We start from the raw sequence: 19,898 nt of genomic DNA on the forward strand, positions 1-19,898 counted from the left end.
GTGCAAGTTCTTCTAGTTAGAAAGATGAGAGAGGGCTGTAATTTTCAGCATAGGTACACTTCAACTATGGGAGACAAAATGAGAAAAAAAAAATTCCAGGAAATCACATTGTAGGATTTTTAACGAATTTATTTGTAAATTATGGTGGAAAATAAGTATTTGGTCAATAACAAAAGTTCAACTCAATATTTTGTAACATAATCTTTGTTGCAATGACAGAGGTCAAACGATTCCTGTAAATTCACCAGGTTTGCACACACAGTAGCTGGTATTTTGGCCCATTTCTCCATGCAGATCTCTAGAGCAGTGATGTTTTGGGGCTGTCGCTGGGCAACACGGACTTTCAACTCCCTCCGCAAATTTTCTAGGGTTGAGGTCTGGAGACTGGCTTGGCCACTGCAGGACCTTGAAATGCTTTTTACGGAGCCACTCCTTCGTTGTCTGAGTGGTGTGTTTGGGGTCATTTTCATGCTGGAAGACCCAGCCACATTACATCTTCAATGCTCTCACTGAAGGAAGGAGGTTTTAGCTTAAAATCTCATGATACATGGCCCTGTTCATTCTTCCCTTAACCGTCCTGTACCCTTTGCAGAAAAACAGCCCCAAAGCATGATGTTGCCACCCCCATGCTTCACAGTAGATGTGTTCTTGGGATGCAACTCAGCATTCGTCTTCCTCCAAACATGACTACGTAGTTGCGTTTTTACTAAAAAGAAGGGCATATCTGGGCATGTTGCGCCAAAATGCACTTGCCCATGTAAAAGCTATTACTTCTTAAATGTGGACAGTTATTCAGCGCAGAAAATCAGAATTTTGAAAATATTATTTGTACAGTAGTCACTTGTCATCTTGACTATTTTTTAAAATTTAAATTGTTTCAGTCATTCTTTTATTTCTAGTTGTTTTTTGATGTGTAACTGTCAGTTCTTCTCATAGTTGTTTTTGCAGCACTTTTTTTTAAAGTTGTGACCAGAGTGAGGTGTAAGGAGTTGACAGATTTAATTCAAAGCATAAGCCTAATAAATGATTATATGTCTGTTTACGCTTTCCATATTCTGTCGTTGTATTTTTGGTTTTAGCATCAAAACCAAATCATCGTTTTATTTTGGATTTTTTTAAAGGTAGAATTCAACAGGGCATGTTTATTTCCATTTTAAAAACATTCTTTGCCCATAATACAACCAGAACTGCTTCATCGCGAATTACTGTCTGAATAATGAACTACTGTCTAACTTCACGCCGGTCATTTGGCACAAGTTTTACGCAAGATCCGCATGTTCTTCCTGACGTACAGATTGGGGTCCGGGTGTGTTTTTGAACTGCGGACCTTCTCGTTGTAAAATAAATACTGACGCCATCGATGAACTGCCGCGTTGCGCGCACCGTTGACGCGCACCAAAGTCAGAAAAGAAAAACGCTGACCGGAGCGCAGCAAACGCGCACATGGTCAGTGTCAGTTAACCATGATCCACGGCGCGCTCGTTCTCCTGCTGCTCGGTCCGGGCAGCGTCACGGAGTACTCCTCCAAAACCGACTTGGACTACGAATTCGGGGATTACAGGGGGAAGTGGTGCATCGACGACTACGGCTTCGTGTACGGCATCGGAGAGGTTTATTACCCGAGCCCCTCGGCGTGCCCATGCACCTGCAGCGTGGACGGCCCCGTGTGCTTCCGACCCAAGTGTGCCAAAATTCACCCCCGGTGCACGAGGATCACATACAAAAGGTGCTGCCCGGTGTGCGAAGCTGTGCCCAGAGTGTGCGTGTACGGGGGCCGAACCTACCGCTTGCTGGAGGAATTCAGGGTGAGAAAGTATTTAGAACTTGTACTCTGAGGCCCAGTGACAGTGCGCGGTTTCAGAATTACGCACAGCGCGCATCCACTGCAGGGTCTTTCCTTAGCTGGAATTTGGATAAATTACGGATGGGATTAACTGATAAAACTAGGAGCTGCCTTCTATCCGCTTGCTGTGAGTTCAATGAAGTACCACAAAATACTCGAGTATTAGAAAATACTTCGGCCTGCCATTAAGAGTTACGCATTTAACTCCATGTTTGGACGACGCAGTTAAAGTTGGTGGCTTTTTTTTTTATTATCACGCAAATACATAAACCTAGTTATTGTGTATTTAAAACACACAGGCTTTAATAGTACTAATAGTCAAACCTCATTTTTACTTGTTTAATGATGTTTGCCAAAAGTGCACTTTGTTTAGCAAACTACCAACCAGCTATAAGATTTTAAAGAAATTATGTAACTTGTAGCATACTTTTACTAATTAGGTTTGTGAATTAATTTTACTTTATTCATTTATGCTGATAATTTAGTCCTTTATTAAATGATCATGAATGGATCAGTGGATGCTCTGATTGCATCACTTGAGAAGCTGAATGAGGAATCAGTGTTTGGGTTTGAGATGGTCCTGGATAAACACAAAGATTTAATGACTTCCTGGGTTCAGCCATCAGATGTGTATCTGTATGCGGTGTAAGAATTGAACTTGCAGAGACATCACTTATGTCGGCAGTGACATGCATCTCTGGTTCCTTGAGGCGCCTTGGAAAAGCTTATGGAGTTATGAGATCACTGAACAGAGGTGTCTGGTGCTGTTATCTTTGCAGACAAACGATGGTCCAAGTCCTTGCAGTCCTGGAGCTCCTGTATTGCTGCATGGTTGTGAATCTTGGACACTAACCAGTGTCTTAATGCGATCCGGTCTTGTACTGCTGGAACAACTGTGTCAAATCAATGGTTGCTTAGGAAGACTCATATGAGGAATATCACTTATGGATTGTGACGGAACGTCAGCCATGACATTTTGCCATGTGATGCATTTCTCTGGGAATAATCCAGCATGCAGGTGACTCCGGCTGAGGGCCCCAGTGGCTGACGGAGATGCCCATGTTTTACCTGACACCGGGGAATTGATGGCTACTTTCTATGATTGGGTGATTACCATCTAACACCTGTAGTGTGGTAAAGCAGTGATGCGTGGCACCAGGGCATTCTCCCAGACCTGACCTGACCTTAGTGTAACATACAAACAGTCAGTTCAACTGTGAAGACAATGTTGGCAACAGCAGTACTTGTTGGAGCTCCTGTTTTAGACTCAGTTTGACAAAAATCAGAGAATCTGATCGACACAAATGAATTACAAATGGACGAATGATATTATCTGCACCAGCTTGTCCAAAACTACAAAAAAGCACTGAGATGTGATCGGAACTGATTGAAGTTATCAAACTTGAGACGTGAAAGCAGAGCAGGACCTGACAACATTTCACTGGACATAATTTGGACCTGGATGAACTTATCCGGGGTCAGAGTGCATGTTAGGATCCAGATGGACTAAAGTGATGCCCTCTATCCTTTGTCATTGATGGCACAAGTTACCGTGTGTAGAACATCTGCAGACTCACGTACATGAGTTATAACCCAGGCGGGTGCATGAACAGGGTCAGGTTTGTTTTTCGTGCTGCTGTTTGATGCAGACATCAGCGTTTGCAGCCAGCGTGCATCATTGCAGACTGAGAGGACAGATATTGATGAGGTGATTATGTAACCTATCTAGTGCAATCAATCAGATCATTGACACGAGAACCAGGTCAGCTGTGTTTGTCTCAACCTCCTGTGATGCAGGGACAAGGGTTTATGGGAAATGCGGTCTATGGATTTTTTTTAAACTTTTCATGTTTTTTTCTATTTAACTGTTTAGTTGTCCAGATGTGAGCGATGTCGCTGCGAGGCCAACCACGAGGTGTACTGCACCATTTCAAACTGCCCCGCCCCGCACTGTGTCAACCCCACCTATGAACCCAACCACTGCTGTCCAATCTGCAAATCCGGTAAGTGTGGGCCGGCGGCAGGTCTGCAAGGCCGCTGTGTGTGTTTGGACTGACGCCTTAAAACAGTGACGTCTGCACAACACTTTAAGCCCCGATTTCCTACTTTGTTTCTTGTTGACCTCGAATTGAAGAGCTCGTCACTCTCACAAGGATCCTGGAGGGGGCCTGGGAGTATGCCCATCCAGTCTACATTTGTTTTGTGGACTTGGAGAAGGCGTATGATTGGGTACCCCGGGAGATACTGTGAGAGCTGCTGTGGGAGTGTGGACTGAGGGCGTCACTTCTCAGGGCCATCCAATCTGTGTACTCACAAAGTGAGAGCTGTATTTAGGTTCTCTTTAGTAAGTCAGACTTGTTTCCGGTGGGGGTTGGCCTCCGCCAGGGCTGTGTCTTGTCACCAATCCCGTTTGTGACATTCATGGACAGGATATCGAGGCGTAGTTTGGGCGAGGAGGGTCTTCAGTTTGGTGGGCTCAGGGTCTCATCACTGCTTTTTGCAGATGATGTGGTCCTGTTGGCTTCATTGGCCGGTGACTTCCAGCAGTCACTGGGTCAGATCACAGCCGAGTGTGAAGCGGCTGGGATGAGGATCAGCACCTCTAAATGTGAGGCCATGGTCCTTAGCAGGAAACCGATGGATTGCTTACTCCTGGTAGGAAATGAGGTCTTGCCCCAAGTGAAGGAGTTCAAGTAGAGTCACTGCTCCTTTGCATTGAAAGAAGCCAGCTGAGGTGGTTTGGGCATCTGGTAAGGATGCCCCCTGGGTGCCTCCTGAGGGAAGTTTTACCAGGCATGTCCAGGTGGGAGGAGACCCCGGGGAAGACCCTGGACTAGGTGGAGAGATTACATCTGACCTGGAAATGCCTCAGTATCCCCCAGTCAGAAGTGGTTATTGTGGCCCGGGAAAGGGAAGTTTGGGGTCCCCTGCTGGAGCTGTTACCCCCGCAACCCAATCCTGGAAAAGCAGTTGAAGATGAGTAAGTGAGTGAGTAAGTGAGTGAGTAAGAAATCCTGCAGTAAAACAATTTGAAAATCAGAAGTAGTTGGAAGACAAACTGTACAAGAATATGGCAGTTACTTGATTCTAAGGAATTTTAAAAGTATGGTTATTTTGCAATATATGCATATTAAGTGAAATTTCATCATTTATTTTAAAAAATGCTGCAATAAGAGAACATGCATATCTTCAAAGGTAGTTGGGGACATGCTGTACAAAACGGAATTTGCTGATAATTTTCTTAAAGTTTAAAATTCTGCCTCTGTAGAACTGAATAGTTTTACGAATGATTAAAAAACTTAGAATGACAGATTTTAAGAGCTGCACATGAATGCATCGTGAAGTTTCCAGAGGTCCTGTCATCTTGTGCATTTGAAGCAGCCAAATTAAGTGTTTTGCTAATGATCTCGACTTCACCGCCCTAGATCGCAGGTTCACAACTGTAAGTTGTGCTTTCCAAATGGAAAAACTTTCCTCATCTTAAACCTCAAGAACCACAAAACTCTTAAAATCATTTTTTTTAATGCATTAATACTGGGAGGTCAAAGTTCTGCCTGCCAAAAAATTCCTGAATTTCTGACAACTATTATACAAATAATGAATGTTTATACGTGCAATGGAAAGAATATTTCATGAGGTGAAAGATGAAATGTTCCATTCAATGAGAATATTCTTTCCATTGCACAAATGAAAAAACAAACAAACAAACAATTATTTGTTTTATATAACACCTAAAATAGATCCTTGTCATTTGATATTTTATTAATTAATATAAACCAGAGAAAAGAGACTTAGATTTTGGTGTTACTGGTCCTTTGAGGTCAAGAGGTTCCAAACAACCCATCATGAACTTTAAATAGCAATCCAATCCAAAAAAATTTCTGTCAAAAAGAAAAAAAAAAGATGATGCAGTCTGCACCTGTTGCCGTACGTTGACTTCTTCGGGTACACACTGTCGTCTGCTTTCCTCAGTACAGCGAAAAAATGCGACATAAATTTGTCGAGCTCTACATCCGACAGTGCTTATACGTCAGCTGGAGATGTCCCAGCGAATAGCGCAAATGCCTACAGATGGCTTACGGTGCAGCAGTGGATTTTTTTGTGTTAGAAGAATGAGCACTGTCTATGAGCTCGTTTAAATCACAGTCTGTCCCCAAAACAAACCTCGCCATGTTTGTTTTTAAACTATGTTAAAGGCTGCGCGAGTGCTAGCGTGAGCGCGCGGTCCATCAATGCTTGATTGCTGCATGCATGGAAACGCAATACTAGTATGTCGTGTTTTTACATTAAGGTGGTCGCGCCGTGCAATGGTGCAAAACTTATGGAACCAAAATTGCAAATGGGACAAATGATCAATATCACGTGACGTACAAACCACCAATTAAATGACAAGGATCTATTTAGGTGTTATATGAAATTAAATGATAATTTTATCCATGCTGGGCAGCACTGTGGCTTAATGGTTAGTAGTGTTGCCCCACAGCTAAGAAGGTCATGGGATCGAGAGCCTTCAGCTTTCAGGCTCCTCTCCTGTGGAACCAGCTCCCAATTCAGATCAGGGAGACAGACACCCTCTCTACTTTTAAGATTAGGCTTAAAACTTTCCTTTTTGCTAAAGCTTATAGTTAGGGCTGGATCAGGTGACCCTGAACCATCCCTTAGTTATGCTGCTATAGACTTAGACTGCTGGGGGGTTCCCATGATGCACTGAGTGTTTCTTTCTCTTTTTGCTCTGTATGCACCACTGTGCATTTAATCATTAGTGATTGATCTCTGCCCCCCTCCACAGCATGTCTTTTTCCTGGTTCTCTCCCTCAGCCCCAACCAGTCCCAGCAGAAGACTGCCCCTCCCTGAGCCTGGTTCTGCTGGAGGTTTCTTCCTGTTAAAAGGGAGTTTTTCCTTCCCACTGTCGCCAAGTGCTTGCTCACAGGGGGTCGTTTTGACCGTTGGGGTTTTTACGTAATTATTGTATGGCCTTGCCTTACAATATAAAGCGCCTTGGGGCAACTGTTTGTTGTGATTTGGCGCTATATAAATAAAATTGATTGAAAAAATTGATCGATTGATCGAATCCCACCTGTAGCTTTTCTGTGTGGAGTTTGCATCTTCTCCCTGTGTTTGCATGGGTTCCCTCCAGGTGCTCCAGCTTCCTCCCACATCCAAAGACATGCAGATTAGGTGGATTGAAACTTTAAATTTGTCCACAGGTGTAGCTGTGAACATGTTTGTCTATATGTGGCCCTGCGACAGGCTGGTGTCCTGTGCAGGGTGCACCCCAACTAATGCTTCCTGCTGGGATAGGCTCCAGCACCCCTGTGACCGTTAAGAGGAGTACGCAAGTATGGAGGATGGATTTATTCATGCTTTGTGATCTCTTCATAAGCACAACAGGTTATTTACACTATGGACACACCCCATTAATTCATGATCATGTAATTATGACAAGATGAAAGATTATTTATGGCTGAGTTGTTGATCTTAGTTAGTTTGTAGCCACACATTATTTTTGTACAAGTATCACAAGGGGGGCTTCATCACTACCTCATTTGTTGCACTGCTGCCAAATTCCGTCCGAGCTGGCACCAAACAAGTTGTATTTCTTGTTCCCCTGCTGCAGGAGTTTGGTAATTGTTTCTCAGCTTCCTCCCCACTCCAACAACAAACTATATTCACTTGTCCTTCTAGGACCCAACTGCTTTGCTGGTAATCAGGTAATCCCAGCTGGGGAGCGTGTGGACATTGACGAGTGGACAGTGTGCTACTGCACCTTCAGGGACGGGACGTGGCACACCTACCCACAGGCCACCTGCGAGCACAGCCACAAACCCAGCCTGACACCCGGCACCTACACCGACCCACCCGAAGACGAGTATGGCAGGGGGAGAGGCGGGAGGGCCTTCTTTCCAAGACTGGATGTGATACCATGAGGAAGTTTTTGTTTGGTTGAGGCAGAGCTGACCTGCAGGCACAAATCTGAGTAAAACCTCCCACAGTAGGAGAGAAGACCATGTGGAGCATCTCTGCAGAGGTCAGATTTAAGAAACACTCGTAATGCACATCTAGTGTGTGGATATACATGAGGGAATTTACCTTCACATTCACCAATCTTCAGTCCATAAATAAAAATCATTTTTAAGACTACAGGTTTTCCCTCCAAGAGGCAAAAATGGTCACAGTTATGGTTTTCGTCTGACCTGCCTGACATCTTCAGAACGGGTTCCAGTAAATATGGAGCTGCCATTTTTTGTTTGTAGTTTTTTATAATGTTGGTAAAAGACCAGATTAGAGGGGAATAAGTGCTTTTTCACAGTAAAGACATGTCAAATACAACTGCACAGGGTCTAAGATGTCTTGGTTAAAACAATTCATTATTTCTTCCTCCAGAGCAGCTGTGCCTCAAAGTAAAAAAATAAATAAATAAATAAAATCTGCAGATCAGTTGGTGTTGACAGCAGACAAGTTTTTACAAATTGTTTGGAAACCACACAGCTTCAAGTTTGCAAATTTTGTTCCATAAACTCCTTTGAAGGGTTCTATAAACCCACATATTGGGGAACATTACAGCGGGACTAACAAATTTAAATTGAAGTTATTTTAGCAAAAGAAAAACTTCTGTATGAATCTTACATACATTTGCAAATTATTGGTGCAACATGAAAAGAAAAAACAAAACAAATTAAGATGCGATGTTTAATCCATCTATTTTATACCCACATACTCCAAGGCTCCGGGGTGGTGGTGTATGACTGCTGGGACAGCATGTAAGGCTTGGACACCAGTCTGTCACAGGGTCATGTAATACTTAGGGTTTGAATAAGGAGTTTGCCTGTTAGCAAGCAAGGCCAGGGACGGCCAATCAGAACAGAAAATCATTGTCAGCAGTAAAATAAGGGGAGTCACACAGGAAGAACAGCATTGTATGTAAACTTAACAGTACACTAAATAAAATAGTGCCAACCTGCTCCACACTGTATCCCCCAAGTGACTTCATCACTTGGAGTTTGTGTGCCCTCTAGTGGCCTTTCTGAAGAATACTGTGCATCAGTGGTTGGGTGATTCTTTAACTACGGGCACTATTGGCCTTGTAAATGTAATTTCCACCACACCATTGCCTTAAAATATAAAGCGCCTTGGGGCAACTGTTTGTTGTGATTTGGCGCTATATACATGTGCTCTGATGTCACTGTTTATCTCCATAGAAACTACCCAAACAATCTTTCATACAAACTGTTTAGGGACATTACAGTGTTGTGGTGGAAATTACAGCAATAGTGTGGGACAACTACATTTTGTTTAAAAAAAAAATCACAACAGTTGTATGACATTGAATACCCCAATTATGTTTTGATTGTTTTACTGATATTTTATTCAGAGATATTTTAAAACATTAGAAAAAACGTTTCTTTACCATTCATTTTTATCATTGAAGATCAAAAGTCTGGGTGTGGGACAAGCACAAAACATCAATATTTGCATATAATGATGCTGAAAAAAGGTGAAAAAGTCATCATAGACTACTAAAACAAATTTCTTAACACACGTTCATTGTAAAGATAACTATAAAAGTGTGAAATTTCCCTTTTTCTGTTTTTCATACAATATGATCAAAGGACATAAGTGCCCGTAGTCTAAGAATCACCCGGTTATGAGGTTTACACACTGCTCATTGTCATTACCCATCCTGCACTTCATGCTCACACTCTCGAGCCAGTTTGTGTTCAGCCAATAACCGAAACCCCATGTCCCAGGTGGAATTTGAACATTTAAACTACATTATATCTGTAAATACTAAACTGACTTTTTCAGAGAGAAGAATTAAAGCAGAATATAAATGCAAAAACACAGATCTAATGCATTAATTTTAGTATTTTGAAACCATCAAACCCCACATTGGCTTTGAAATGTGTCCACATTAAGTACAAATGAGAACAGACTGACAGTTTACAACAGTTTATTGAAAATGAACGTTGGGACATGGCCCAGCTCAGGCTATGCTGCCGGCGTTGGATGCAATCCTGGGCCAGAGGTCAGCGCACTCTTTGGCCACTGGACCCGTGATGGCTGAACCTGAAAGCACAGGACCATTTTTATTTCAAATGTGCTACAAAAAAGTTTACCCGTTTACATTAAATCACCCCCAAAACCTAATATTTAACAAATGCTTCTTTCTTCCCCCACTCCAATTAGTTTAGATAATTCATGACTGTTACGAGCGCAACATATAAACACATTATACACAAATAAATAAATAAATACATTAATAACAACAGTAAAAACTGTGATGCAAAGTATGTTGAGTCAATACCATTTTGTAATACTCTAGTTTATAATCAAGCCTGTGCCAGTTGTGCCAGTCTTAAAGGGGAACTTCAAAGCTCTTAAAAAAAGTTTAATCCTTTATAACTCTGGCTAAAACCGATAATCTGTCCAGTATTGAAAATTATAATGCCAATTGGCAAGCCAACAATCAGCTTCTTGTCACCACTGCAATATGTGAAAATGCCATAAAGAATTGTCTGGAAAGGATCATTAAGAAGGTACACGTTTACCTCAGTAAATAAAGAAATTTTGAAGACTACAAACTACACAGGCAGTGACTTAGTGTGGTCTTCTTCCCATCTGGTGACACCTCAGTCCACCAAATCCATACAAGGATCATGTTCTTAGATTTACAACAGGAAAAAAGCTCAAAGAAAATATGTTGCTGCCTGTACAATGTGTAGTTGCTACCAGACACTTCGAGAAACATTTTTGCTTATTCCTGTGGTGACAAGAAGCAGTTTCATGTCAGGTTTTCAGTTTGCCCCATAGGCTTTCATTGTAGAACTGTTCAGCCTTTGACCATGTTAGTATTCAAAGTCAACACAAGACAGATTGACACCTTGTTGTTTTCTTGTAAGAAATCATTTTAGAAGGGCTGAAGCATACGCTAAACATTCCCTATAGAAATTAAATGAAATGACCAGAATATAGTGATAATTACAGTCAAGAACATGTTAATAATAATAATGACGTGGGATTTTAAGGTTGGGGGAAAACTGTTCATTAAGAGTTCTACTGTCTGTGCCCAAAATGGCACAAATATATTTTGTTGACAGCAGTTTTCAAAAGACATTTCTATCATAAGATGCAGTTATCAAAAGTGAGCAGATCACTCACAGGCTTGGTGCAGTTAGGAAAAGTTTTAATAAAGTTAAGGCTGTCTTAGTTTTTGAAGTCCCATGTTATTAATCTTGCTCACGGAGAGTGATTAGTTTACACATTTACCTCGTTACCTGCTCTACTCACAGCTAGTTACTTCAGTCTGTATTCAGCCAACAAAGAGCTGAGATGCACCAGTGTTAACCAATCAGGTGTGTAAAGTAGTAAAAGCTCATCCTGCCTTATGGTACACCAGGACACCATTGTAAAGCCTTGTACCCAAATTTAAATTGGTTGGTTTTGTTCCAGTGTGTCCTCACTGATTGAGACGAAACAGCTACAGTGAGGCGCTGCCATCTCACCCACAGTGAGGAGTTCAATGTTCCCTTCTACGACAACTCACCCAGCCACCGAGCAGACAAAGCAAGTGCTTTCAGAAGGGGGGTGGGAAATAAAGTACAAAGACTCAACCCACTGTGACATAGCAACATGAAAACACACAACTGCAATGGACACCTTCCACTGGTAAAAGATCCTTCAGAACATACCACTGTGGAGCAACCAAGCTGGGACAGAGCGTTTGAGTGGACCTTTGTTGTCCAAGGTGGACATTGATTTGGCATAGGTTTTACACTGGATGCCCTTCCTGATGCAACTCCACATTACATGTAGAAATGTGGCACCCCCCCCCGCTAAAAATCGGTCCGCTGCCTTCACTATGCATGCGTCATTTTGGGGCATCACCAGCAATTCACTGATTATCACCTTGTTTCTTCTTCAAACTGCACTCCAGTCATTCATGCATTTATTTCCTCTAGCCTGGACTATTGTAATTCAAAGCCTTCAGTGGTTCAGAATGCTGCAGCTAGAGTACTGACGGGGACTAGCAGGAGAGAGCATATCTCACCCGTGTTGGCCTCTCTTCATTGGCTTCCTGTTAATTCTAGAATAGAATTTAAAATTCTTCTTCTTACTTATAAGGTTTTGAATAATCAGGTCCCATCTTATCTTAGGGACCTCGTAGTACCATATTACCCCATTAGAGCGCTTCGCTCTCAGACTGCGGGCTTACTTGTAGTTCCTAGGGTTTGTAAGAGTAGAATGGGAGGCAGAGCCTTCAGCTTTCAGGCTCCTCTCCTGTGGAACCAGCTCCCAATTCAGATCAGGGAGACAGATACCCTCTCTACTTTTAGGCTTAAAACTTTCCTTTTCGCTAAGGCTTATAGTTAGGGCTGGATCGGGTGACCCTGGACCATCCCTTGGTTATGCTGCTTTAGATGTAGATTGTGGTGGAGTTCCCATGATGCACTGTTTCTTTCTATTTTTGCTCCGTATGCATCACTCTGCATTTAATCATTAGTGATCGATTTCTGCCCCCCTTCACGGCATGTCTTTTTCCTGGTTTTTTCCCTCAGCCCCAACCAGTCTCAGCAGAAGACTGCCCCTCCCTGAGCCTGGTTCTGCTGGAGGTTTCTTCCTGTTAAAAGGGAGTTTTTCCTTCCCACTGTGGCCAAGTGCTTGCTCATAGGGGGTCGTTTTGACCGTTGGGGTTTTTCATAATTATTGTATGGCCTTGCCTTACAATATGGAGCGCCTTGGGGCAACTGTTTGTTGTGATTTGGCGCTATATAAGAAAAAAGTTGATTGATTGATTGATCATCTATCTCTGCGACAGATATCTGAAGCTTTTGTACAACAACCATTTCCACATAAATTCAGCATTATTTCCTAATAAAAATGGGGGAGCGATCAGAGCGCCACAGCAGCACATCTGACTCAGACATGCTGAATTTATAATGATTTAAGAGGTTTTAGTTTGTCATCTGACGGTTAATCACATTATTCCCTTTGATCACTTTGGGTGTTAGAGTCAGTGTCAGATGCATGCGTGGTGAGGGCAGAGCGGACCATTTTTTTTTTTTTTTTTTTTAAGAGAGGACCGTTCGGTCGGCGATACTGGGAACCTTCCACACTGAAACGGAGAGCACGGACCACTTGGCCACCACCCGTGCCAGAAGGCTGTACGCTAGGAACAACACAGACAGACACACAGACACACACACAAAAAGATGGGCATTTTGGCAAGAGGGACCTCTAACTGCTTTATCTTCATACAGTCACTCTCACAGCAGAGCACACAAGTGGCACGATTACAAGGCAAGGTTTTGTTTTTTAGTTAGACCACTTTACAGGAAGTCACGCCCATTTACGGTAGCACTGTATATACATGATTGTCGTAAATTGTTTTTCACGACACCCAATGTTCACTTTCAAAACAGACTGATATCTCACGCAAAACACTGTCAGAAATTTAAAAATGCATAAATGCGCAAAAATGCACAGTTCTCACATGCCTGAACAAATAAAGTATTATCAAATCTACAAACAGTGAAAAGTGATTCAAAAATTTAGGTCTTTGGCCATTTTGGTTCAGTACATTAGCCTTTCCAATTTAAAGACAGCTGTTCTGAGAATCACTGTAGCATGAGCTGTCCCCCCCATGTTCCAGCTAAGTCAAAACACAACATTTCTCAGTGTCAGTGAAAACCATTAATGCACTCACTCAGTTCTCTCAACAAAAGACAGAAAACTTTTCATTACCCAAGGATTTGTTTCAGGTCTACAAATAATCTCCTCGCTCCTCTTAATTCTACACCTGATTTAAAACCCACAAACAGCATGAATATCTAATGAATCATTTCAATCACTTCAGTGAATTATTTAAGTGTTATTGTACATTGATAGTTGACATTTTGCCCAATAATTATCCTCCTGCAGCATCCAATCAAACCTACCTTTCATTTCTCCTTTATTGTTTACTATGACACCTGCATTATCTTCAAAGTAGAGAAAAACGCCGTCTTTTCGTCGATATGACTTTCGCTGTCGTATTACAACCGCAGGATGCACTGTGGACACAGGGAAGGAAGAACAGATTAGCCTGTGCACAAACCTGTCTTGGGGTTAACAGGTGTCCTGACTTTTGGAGAACACACACACACACACACAAATCTAGTGGCTATATAAATATACTGAACCTAATTTAGCTCAGTGTAATTTTCTGGCCATACAGCTGCAGAAGAACAAGTAGACTAAGAACAGAATTTATACGGATAAAGGGCCAATTACAACCCCTGGCAAAAATTATGGAATCACCAGCCTCGGAGGATGTTCATTCAGTTGTTTAATTTTGTAGAAAAAAAGCAGATCACAGACATGACACAAAACTAAAGTCATTTCAAATGGCAACTTTCTGGCTTTAAGAAACACTATAAGAAATCAGGGAAAAAAATTGTGGCAGTCAGTAACGGTTACTTTTTTAGACCAAGCAGAGGGGAAAAAAATATGGACTCACTCAATTCTGAGGAATAAATTATGGAATCACCCTGTAAATTTTCATCCCCAAACCTAACACCTGCATCAAATCAGATCTGCTCGTTAGTCTGCATCTAAAAAGGAGTGATCACACCTTGGAGAGCTGTTGCACCAAGTGGACTGACATAAATCATGGCTCCAACACGAGAGATGTCAATTGAAACAAAGGAGAGGATTATCAAACTCTTAAAAGAGGGTAAATCATCACGCAATGTTGCAAAAGATGTTGGTTGTTCACAGTCAGCTGTGTGTAAACTCTGGACCAAATACATGGGAAGGTTGTTAAAGGCAAACATACTGGTAGACCAAGGAAGACATCAAAGCGTCAAGACAGAAAACGTAAAGCAATATGTCTCAACAATCGAAAATGCACAACAAAACAAATGAACGAATGGGAGGAAACTAGAGTCAACGTCTGTGACTGACTGTAAGAAACCGCCTAAAGGAAATGGGATTTACATACAGAAAAGCTAAAAGAAAGCCATCATTAACACCTAAACAGAAAAAACAAGGTTACAATGGGCTAAGGAAAAACAACTGTGGATGACTGAATGAAAGTCATATTCAGTGATGAATCTCAATCTGCATTGGGCAGGTGATGATGCTGGAACTTTTGTTTGGTGCCTTTCCAATGAGATTTATAAAGATGACTGCCTGAAGAGAACATGTAAATTTCCACAGTCATTGATGATATGGGGCTGCATGTCAGGTAAAGGAACTAGGGAGATGGCTGTCATTACATCATCAATAAATGCACAAGTTTACATTGATATATTGGACACTTTTCTTATCCCATCAATTGAAAGGATGTTTGGGGATGATGAAATCATTTTGCAAGATGATAATGCATCTTGCCATAGAGCAAAAACTGAAAACATTCCTTGCAAAAAGACACATAAGGTCAATGTCATGGCCTGCAAATAGTCCGGATCTTAATCCAATTGAAAATCTTTGGTGGAAGTTGAAGAAAATGGTCCATGACAAGGCTCCAACCTGCAAAGCTGATCTGGCAACAGCAATCAGAGAAAGTTGGAGCCAGATTGATGAAGAGTACTGTTTGTCACTCATTAAGTCCATGCCTCAGAGATTGCAAGCTGTTATAAAAGCCAGAGATGGTGCAACAAAATACTAGTGATGTGTTGGAGCGTTCTTTTGTTTTTCATGATTCCACAATTTTTCCTCAGAATTGAGCGATTCCATATTTTTTTCCCTCTGCTTGGTCTAAAAAAGTAACCGTTACTGACTGCCACAATTTTTTTCCTGATTTCTTATAGTGTTTCTTAAAGCCAGAAAGTTGCCATTTGAAATGACTTTAGTTTTGTATCATGTCTGTGATCTGCTTTTTTTCTACAAAATTAAACAACTGAATGAACATCCTCCGAGGTCGGTGATTCCATAATTTTTGCCAGGGGTTGTATGTTCAACAGTATTTATGGCAATCATATTTTAAACCATTACAACAATTATACCATGTTAACATTATAGAATTTGCAGATTGTGTATGCAACCAAACTGTGTAATACTTGAGCATGACACAAAGGAAAGCAAACAAATAAGTATATAAATGGAGAAATAAAAATGTCAAGACCATCCTTACAAGGGGATCTACACTCTCCATCATGATACGCTCATATAGACATATTTATACCTAAATTGGTAACAAATTTAAGTATCCAAGGAGAGAGAGATTAAAAATAGTAATGACAATTAGCAAATAACAGTGACTGACATAGTAATAATGAATGTATCTACTCCCTGTGCACATTCCTTCAACCATATTTTCTTATGCAAACAATACCTTATCATGGAGTAATAAGACAAAAAAAAAAAAAAAAAAAAAAAAGGCGGGAGGAAGCAACATCAACCTAGTTATTACATTTTAATGGAATAAATAAGGATAGTTTTCTGCCTACATATATAACAGTGACTAATAGTAATGTAGTCATTACAATAAAAACAAAAAACAAACCAGGTGAGTGGAGTCAGGAACTCGGGAGGTTTATCACTTTAACCAGCATCTTACCTATAAGTTGCCAGATAATTTGTCCAAGCTTCCCAGTAACTTTCAAGTTTATTTTGTTCAAGCTTAAGAATGAATGTTAGCTTCTCCATTATAAAAATATCCTCAACCACTTTGATCCAGTCAACTGTGGGAGTGTCCATGTCACGGGATTTGACCACTTTTGGGGACAGCCTGCCAGTGCGCAACACAAATACAGCATCACTTCACACGGAAAGATGGTGCACTGTTTTGTTTTCAGCTGCAATCACTGAAGCAGTCGTGAAAAGTGCAGTTTTTTTTTCTGCTTCCCAGCAGAGAAGGGAAGACGAGGCAAATGGGAGAGGCTGTGTTGGCACATTTTAGCAAGATTTAATGAGAATAATGACAAATGTCCCCGGAAGTACAATTTTTGCATCATGTACTCTTTCATTTAACCCTTTTAATGCCCACCCTCAAATGAGACTATAGTGCCCAATATCAATATTATTGAGTCAATAATTTCCCATACCGATACATACATACATTAAAAAGTCAATGATCCGTAACACTTCACAATACAAACATGAACTTTACTTTCACTATGAAAATGGCAAACAACCAACATATATCATTGCTCAGTATATGCATAGAATAGACTTGTCAATTTTGGCCACACCTAGTTGGAAGCATAGTGACCACATGCCTTGTGACACTGTAAAACACCCAGTCTGACTGAAAATGAGTTGTAGTTGGTTGCTTTGCCTGTCTCTTGTTGCTGCTAATATGGCCAAAGGGCAATGGGGGTCCCAGCTATGCACTGTAAATGCAGTGGTGCATCCTGATAGACAAACTATGAAATGACAGCATTTACAAACAGCTAATGTTTTTTTTTTCTGCACTGTTTGTTCGGTAAAATAAAGTGGTTGTAGTTAAAGAAGCCGTAACCAAAAATGTTGGGGCTATGCTTACGGCAGCTGCTGTGTAATTGATGTTCTGTGACTCTGTGCTCATTGCTAACTCCTCATTAATATAGTGATAAGTATCCACGCCCATCATGCGGGAGACCGACGTTCGATTCTCAATGGGGAGAAAAAGACATACATATATACATTATATATATATATATATATTCATTTATATTCAAAAGTATTATATCAGCTGATACCATGTGTAACCGATATACCAGTCGAGGTCTAATATATATATCATACACACACACACACACACACACACACACCCACACACACACACCCACACACCACACACACACACCACACACACACACACACACACACACACACACACACCACACACGTACACACTGACGCAGGTTCCGAATGTAGCCCCCTGGCCTGCACAGATCCCATCTCTATATCAGATAAGCTAAATCTGCTGTTCTCAGACAATAAAGCTTTGTTTCCTTCACGATGTGCTACATTATGAGACTGCATATATAACACTCTGAAACAAACAAAACCCTAGATCTTTGGTGCAGTAATCACAAACATTTCCTAACCTGTGCACATCAATTTTAACTCAACCTTCTTCCTGAGCTCTGGTTTGCCTTTCTTCACTGTGGCCATGACCATATCACCCACTCATGCAGCAGGCAGACGGTTCAGACGTCCCTTGATGCCCTTCACAGAGATGATGTACAGGTTCTTGGCACCTGGCAGGGCAAGAAAAATAAACAACAAAACATGGGAGACAGAGAAAGAAAAGGTGAAATCAGAAGAATATATAAGGACAAAATCAGGAAGCAGGTCATCAAAGTCTCCTACATAATTATTTTTACTTCATAAATTGCACAGGTTTCTGAATGACTACTACTACTTTCAGTTTATGATTTCAGAATATCAAACTATGATAATTTCTTTGGACTGTCCCGTCACTGATTGAGATAAGTCAACCACAGTAAGGCGCTGCCATCTCACCCACAGCGAAGAGCATAATATTCCCTTCTACGACAACTCACCAGCCACTGAGCAGACAAAGCAAGTGCTTTTGGAAGGGGCACAGCCCGTTTGTTATTAGTCCACAGTTCTAATGGTCTATCTAACAAGGAACATTGCCTCAGATCTTCCCCGAGCCAATAGATTTGGGGCATACCTGTGTTGTCAGCGCAGTTGATGACCGCTCCCACTGGGAGACCCAATGAGATGCGGAACTTGCTCCAGATGATCCACCACGTCCTAATAAAAACAAAGTTTAAAGTATCAATTCTACCTGGGTGATTTCTGATCAAGGTTTATCTATAATGTAAACTCTAGAGATGGCTCAACCCCATGCAGGTGATTGTACTGACAAATTCCCAAAAGTGTGTATGAAGAATGAAAGGTGTGCTAGCAGCCACATGACCTACATAGTAATCAGGTGCTGCCAACTTTACTAAAGGTAAAAAGAATAGCTTACAAAGAGTACAGTTGTTTTTCAAGATATCAGATGTGCATATGCTTGGAATAACACTTGTCCAATCAAGTATTTTGTGTTACACCATGTTGTCTGGTAACCTATATGCCATAAAAAGTTATTTTCATGTTTTGTTATTTCTGGCGAGTAGTTGTCAAACAGCTTACTGCATGATGTCAAAATAATGCACACTGTATCAGTAACTTTAAAAATGCTATCAAGCTTAATCTTTGTATGTAAAAACTGCAGGTATTCTGCAACTTCTCAGTGCATGTACAGTTTCTGTCCTGATTTGTAAATACAAGCGAGACAAAAATGAATTTAAACAGAAGACAAATGAGAAGCTGAAATGGTCAACCTGTTCTACAACATAATAGCAGAGTTAAAAGTAACGATGTTAGCATTCAGATACATCGCGTAGTCTAATTAGTAATTTATATTTTCGACAGTTAGACTAGATGACTTAATTATAAGGGTTTTCAAAATAAGTTCGGGACCAATAAAACACGATTCACAACAACCTGAAGCACATTAGCATTAAGAAGTTGCCTTCTCTGTCCACGACTAAAACTACACTTTGAGAAACGCTTAAAACGCACGACCTCAAGTTTAACTTTGGCAGGGGACTCAGCACGAATTGTCTGAATTTAACAGCGGCTCTGAAATGTGTTATTTCAGCTAATGCCAAAGCTAAGCGTCATGGTTTCCGCCAGCTAACAGCTGAACGGTACGGTACAGAAATGCTAAACACATCCAGCAATCATAACATCAACTACAAAGACATGTCTTTGGGGACATCCTAAAACAGACAATGGGCGTTTCTAACACAGATGCAGGACAGAAAAGAACAGATGAATGTGGATTAAACGAGGATAGTATTCTACCTCTCTTTGACATCGCTGCGGGTTAGAAAGAGGAAGGCGGAGAAAGGAATTATGGGATATAAAGTTGAACGGAACCCCATCCGGGTCACAGCCTGTGCTGCGTTCAGGTGTTGTCGGAAGATTCAATTTAAAAATAATCATTTTTTTTGGTTTGACCTATTTGGCATTCCAGAGAGAAAACAGTGCAATATCGTTGATTCAAAAATAATAAAATAGTGATACACGAAATTAATACCGAGAATAAGGCATGAAAGTCAAAAGACA

At 41.1% G+C, this 19,898-nt stretch overlaps 2 protein-coding genes across 2 annotated transcripts; one reads left to right on the top strand and one right to left on the bottom strand.

Moving 5' to 3' along the window:
* Positions 1 to 1,429: 1,429 nt before the first annotated feature.
* Positions 1,430 to 8,074, top strand: LOC117527223 (von Willebrand factor C domain-containing protein 2-like). The gene is made up of 3 exons (XM_034189443.1): positions 1,430 to 1,805; positions 3,717 to 3,846; positions 7,530 to 8,074. Exons 1-3 carry the CDS (start codon positions 1,464 to 1,466, stop codon positions 7,769 to 7,771), a joined length of 714 nt encoding a protein of 237 aa, XP_034045334.1. The 5' UTR covers positions 1,430 to 1,463; the 3' UTR covers positions 7,772 to 8,074.
* A 1,709-nt stretch (positions 8,075 to 9,783) lies between these two features.
* Positions 9,784 to 19,662, bottom strand: LOC117527224 (60S ribosomal protein L23-like). Its single transcript, XM_034189444.1, is given in 6 exon segments — positions 9,784 to 9,911; positions 13,781 to 13,894; positions 17,882 to 18,010; positions 18,451 to 18,513; positions 18,516 to 18,533; positions 19,635 to 19,662. Coding segments are annotated over 6 exon segments (420 nt in total). The 5' UTR covers positions 19,648 to 19,662; the 3' UTR covers positions 9,784 to 9,828.
* Positions 19,663 to 19,898: the final 236 nt, after the last annotated feature.

The sequence above is a fragment of the Thalassophryne amazonica genome, chromosome 16 (assembly GCF_902500255.1).
Source record: "Thalassophryne amazonica chromosome 16, fThaAma1.1, whole genome shotgun sequence".
NCBI lineage: Eukaryota > Metazoa > Chordata > Actinopteri > Batrachoidiformes > Batrachoididae > Thalassophryne > Thalassophryne amazonica.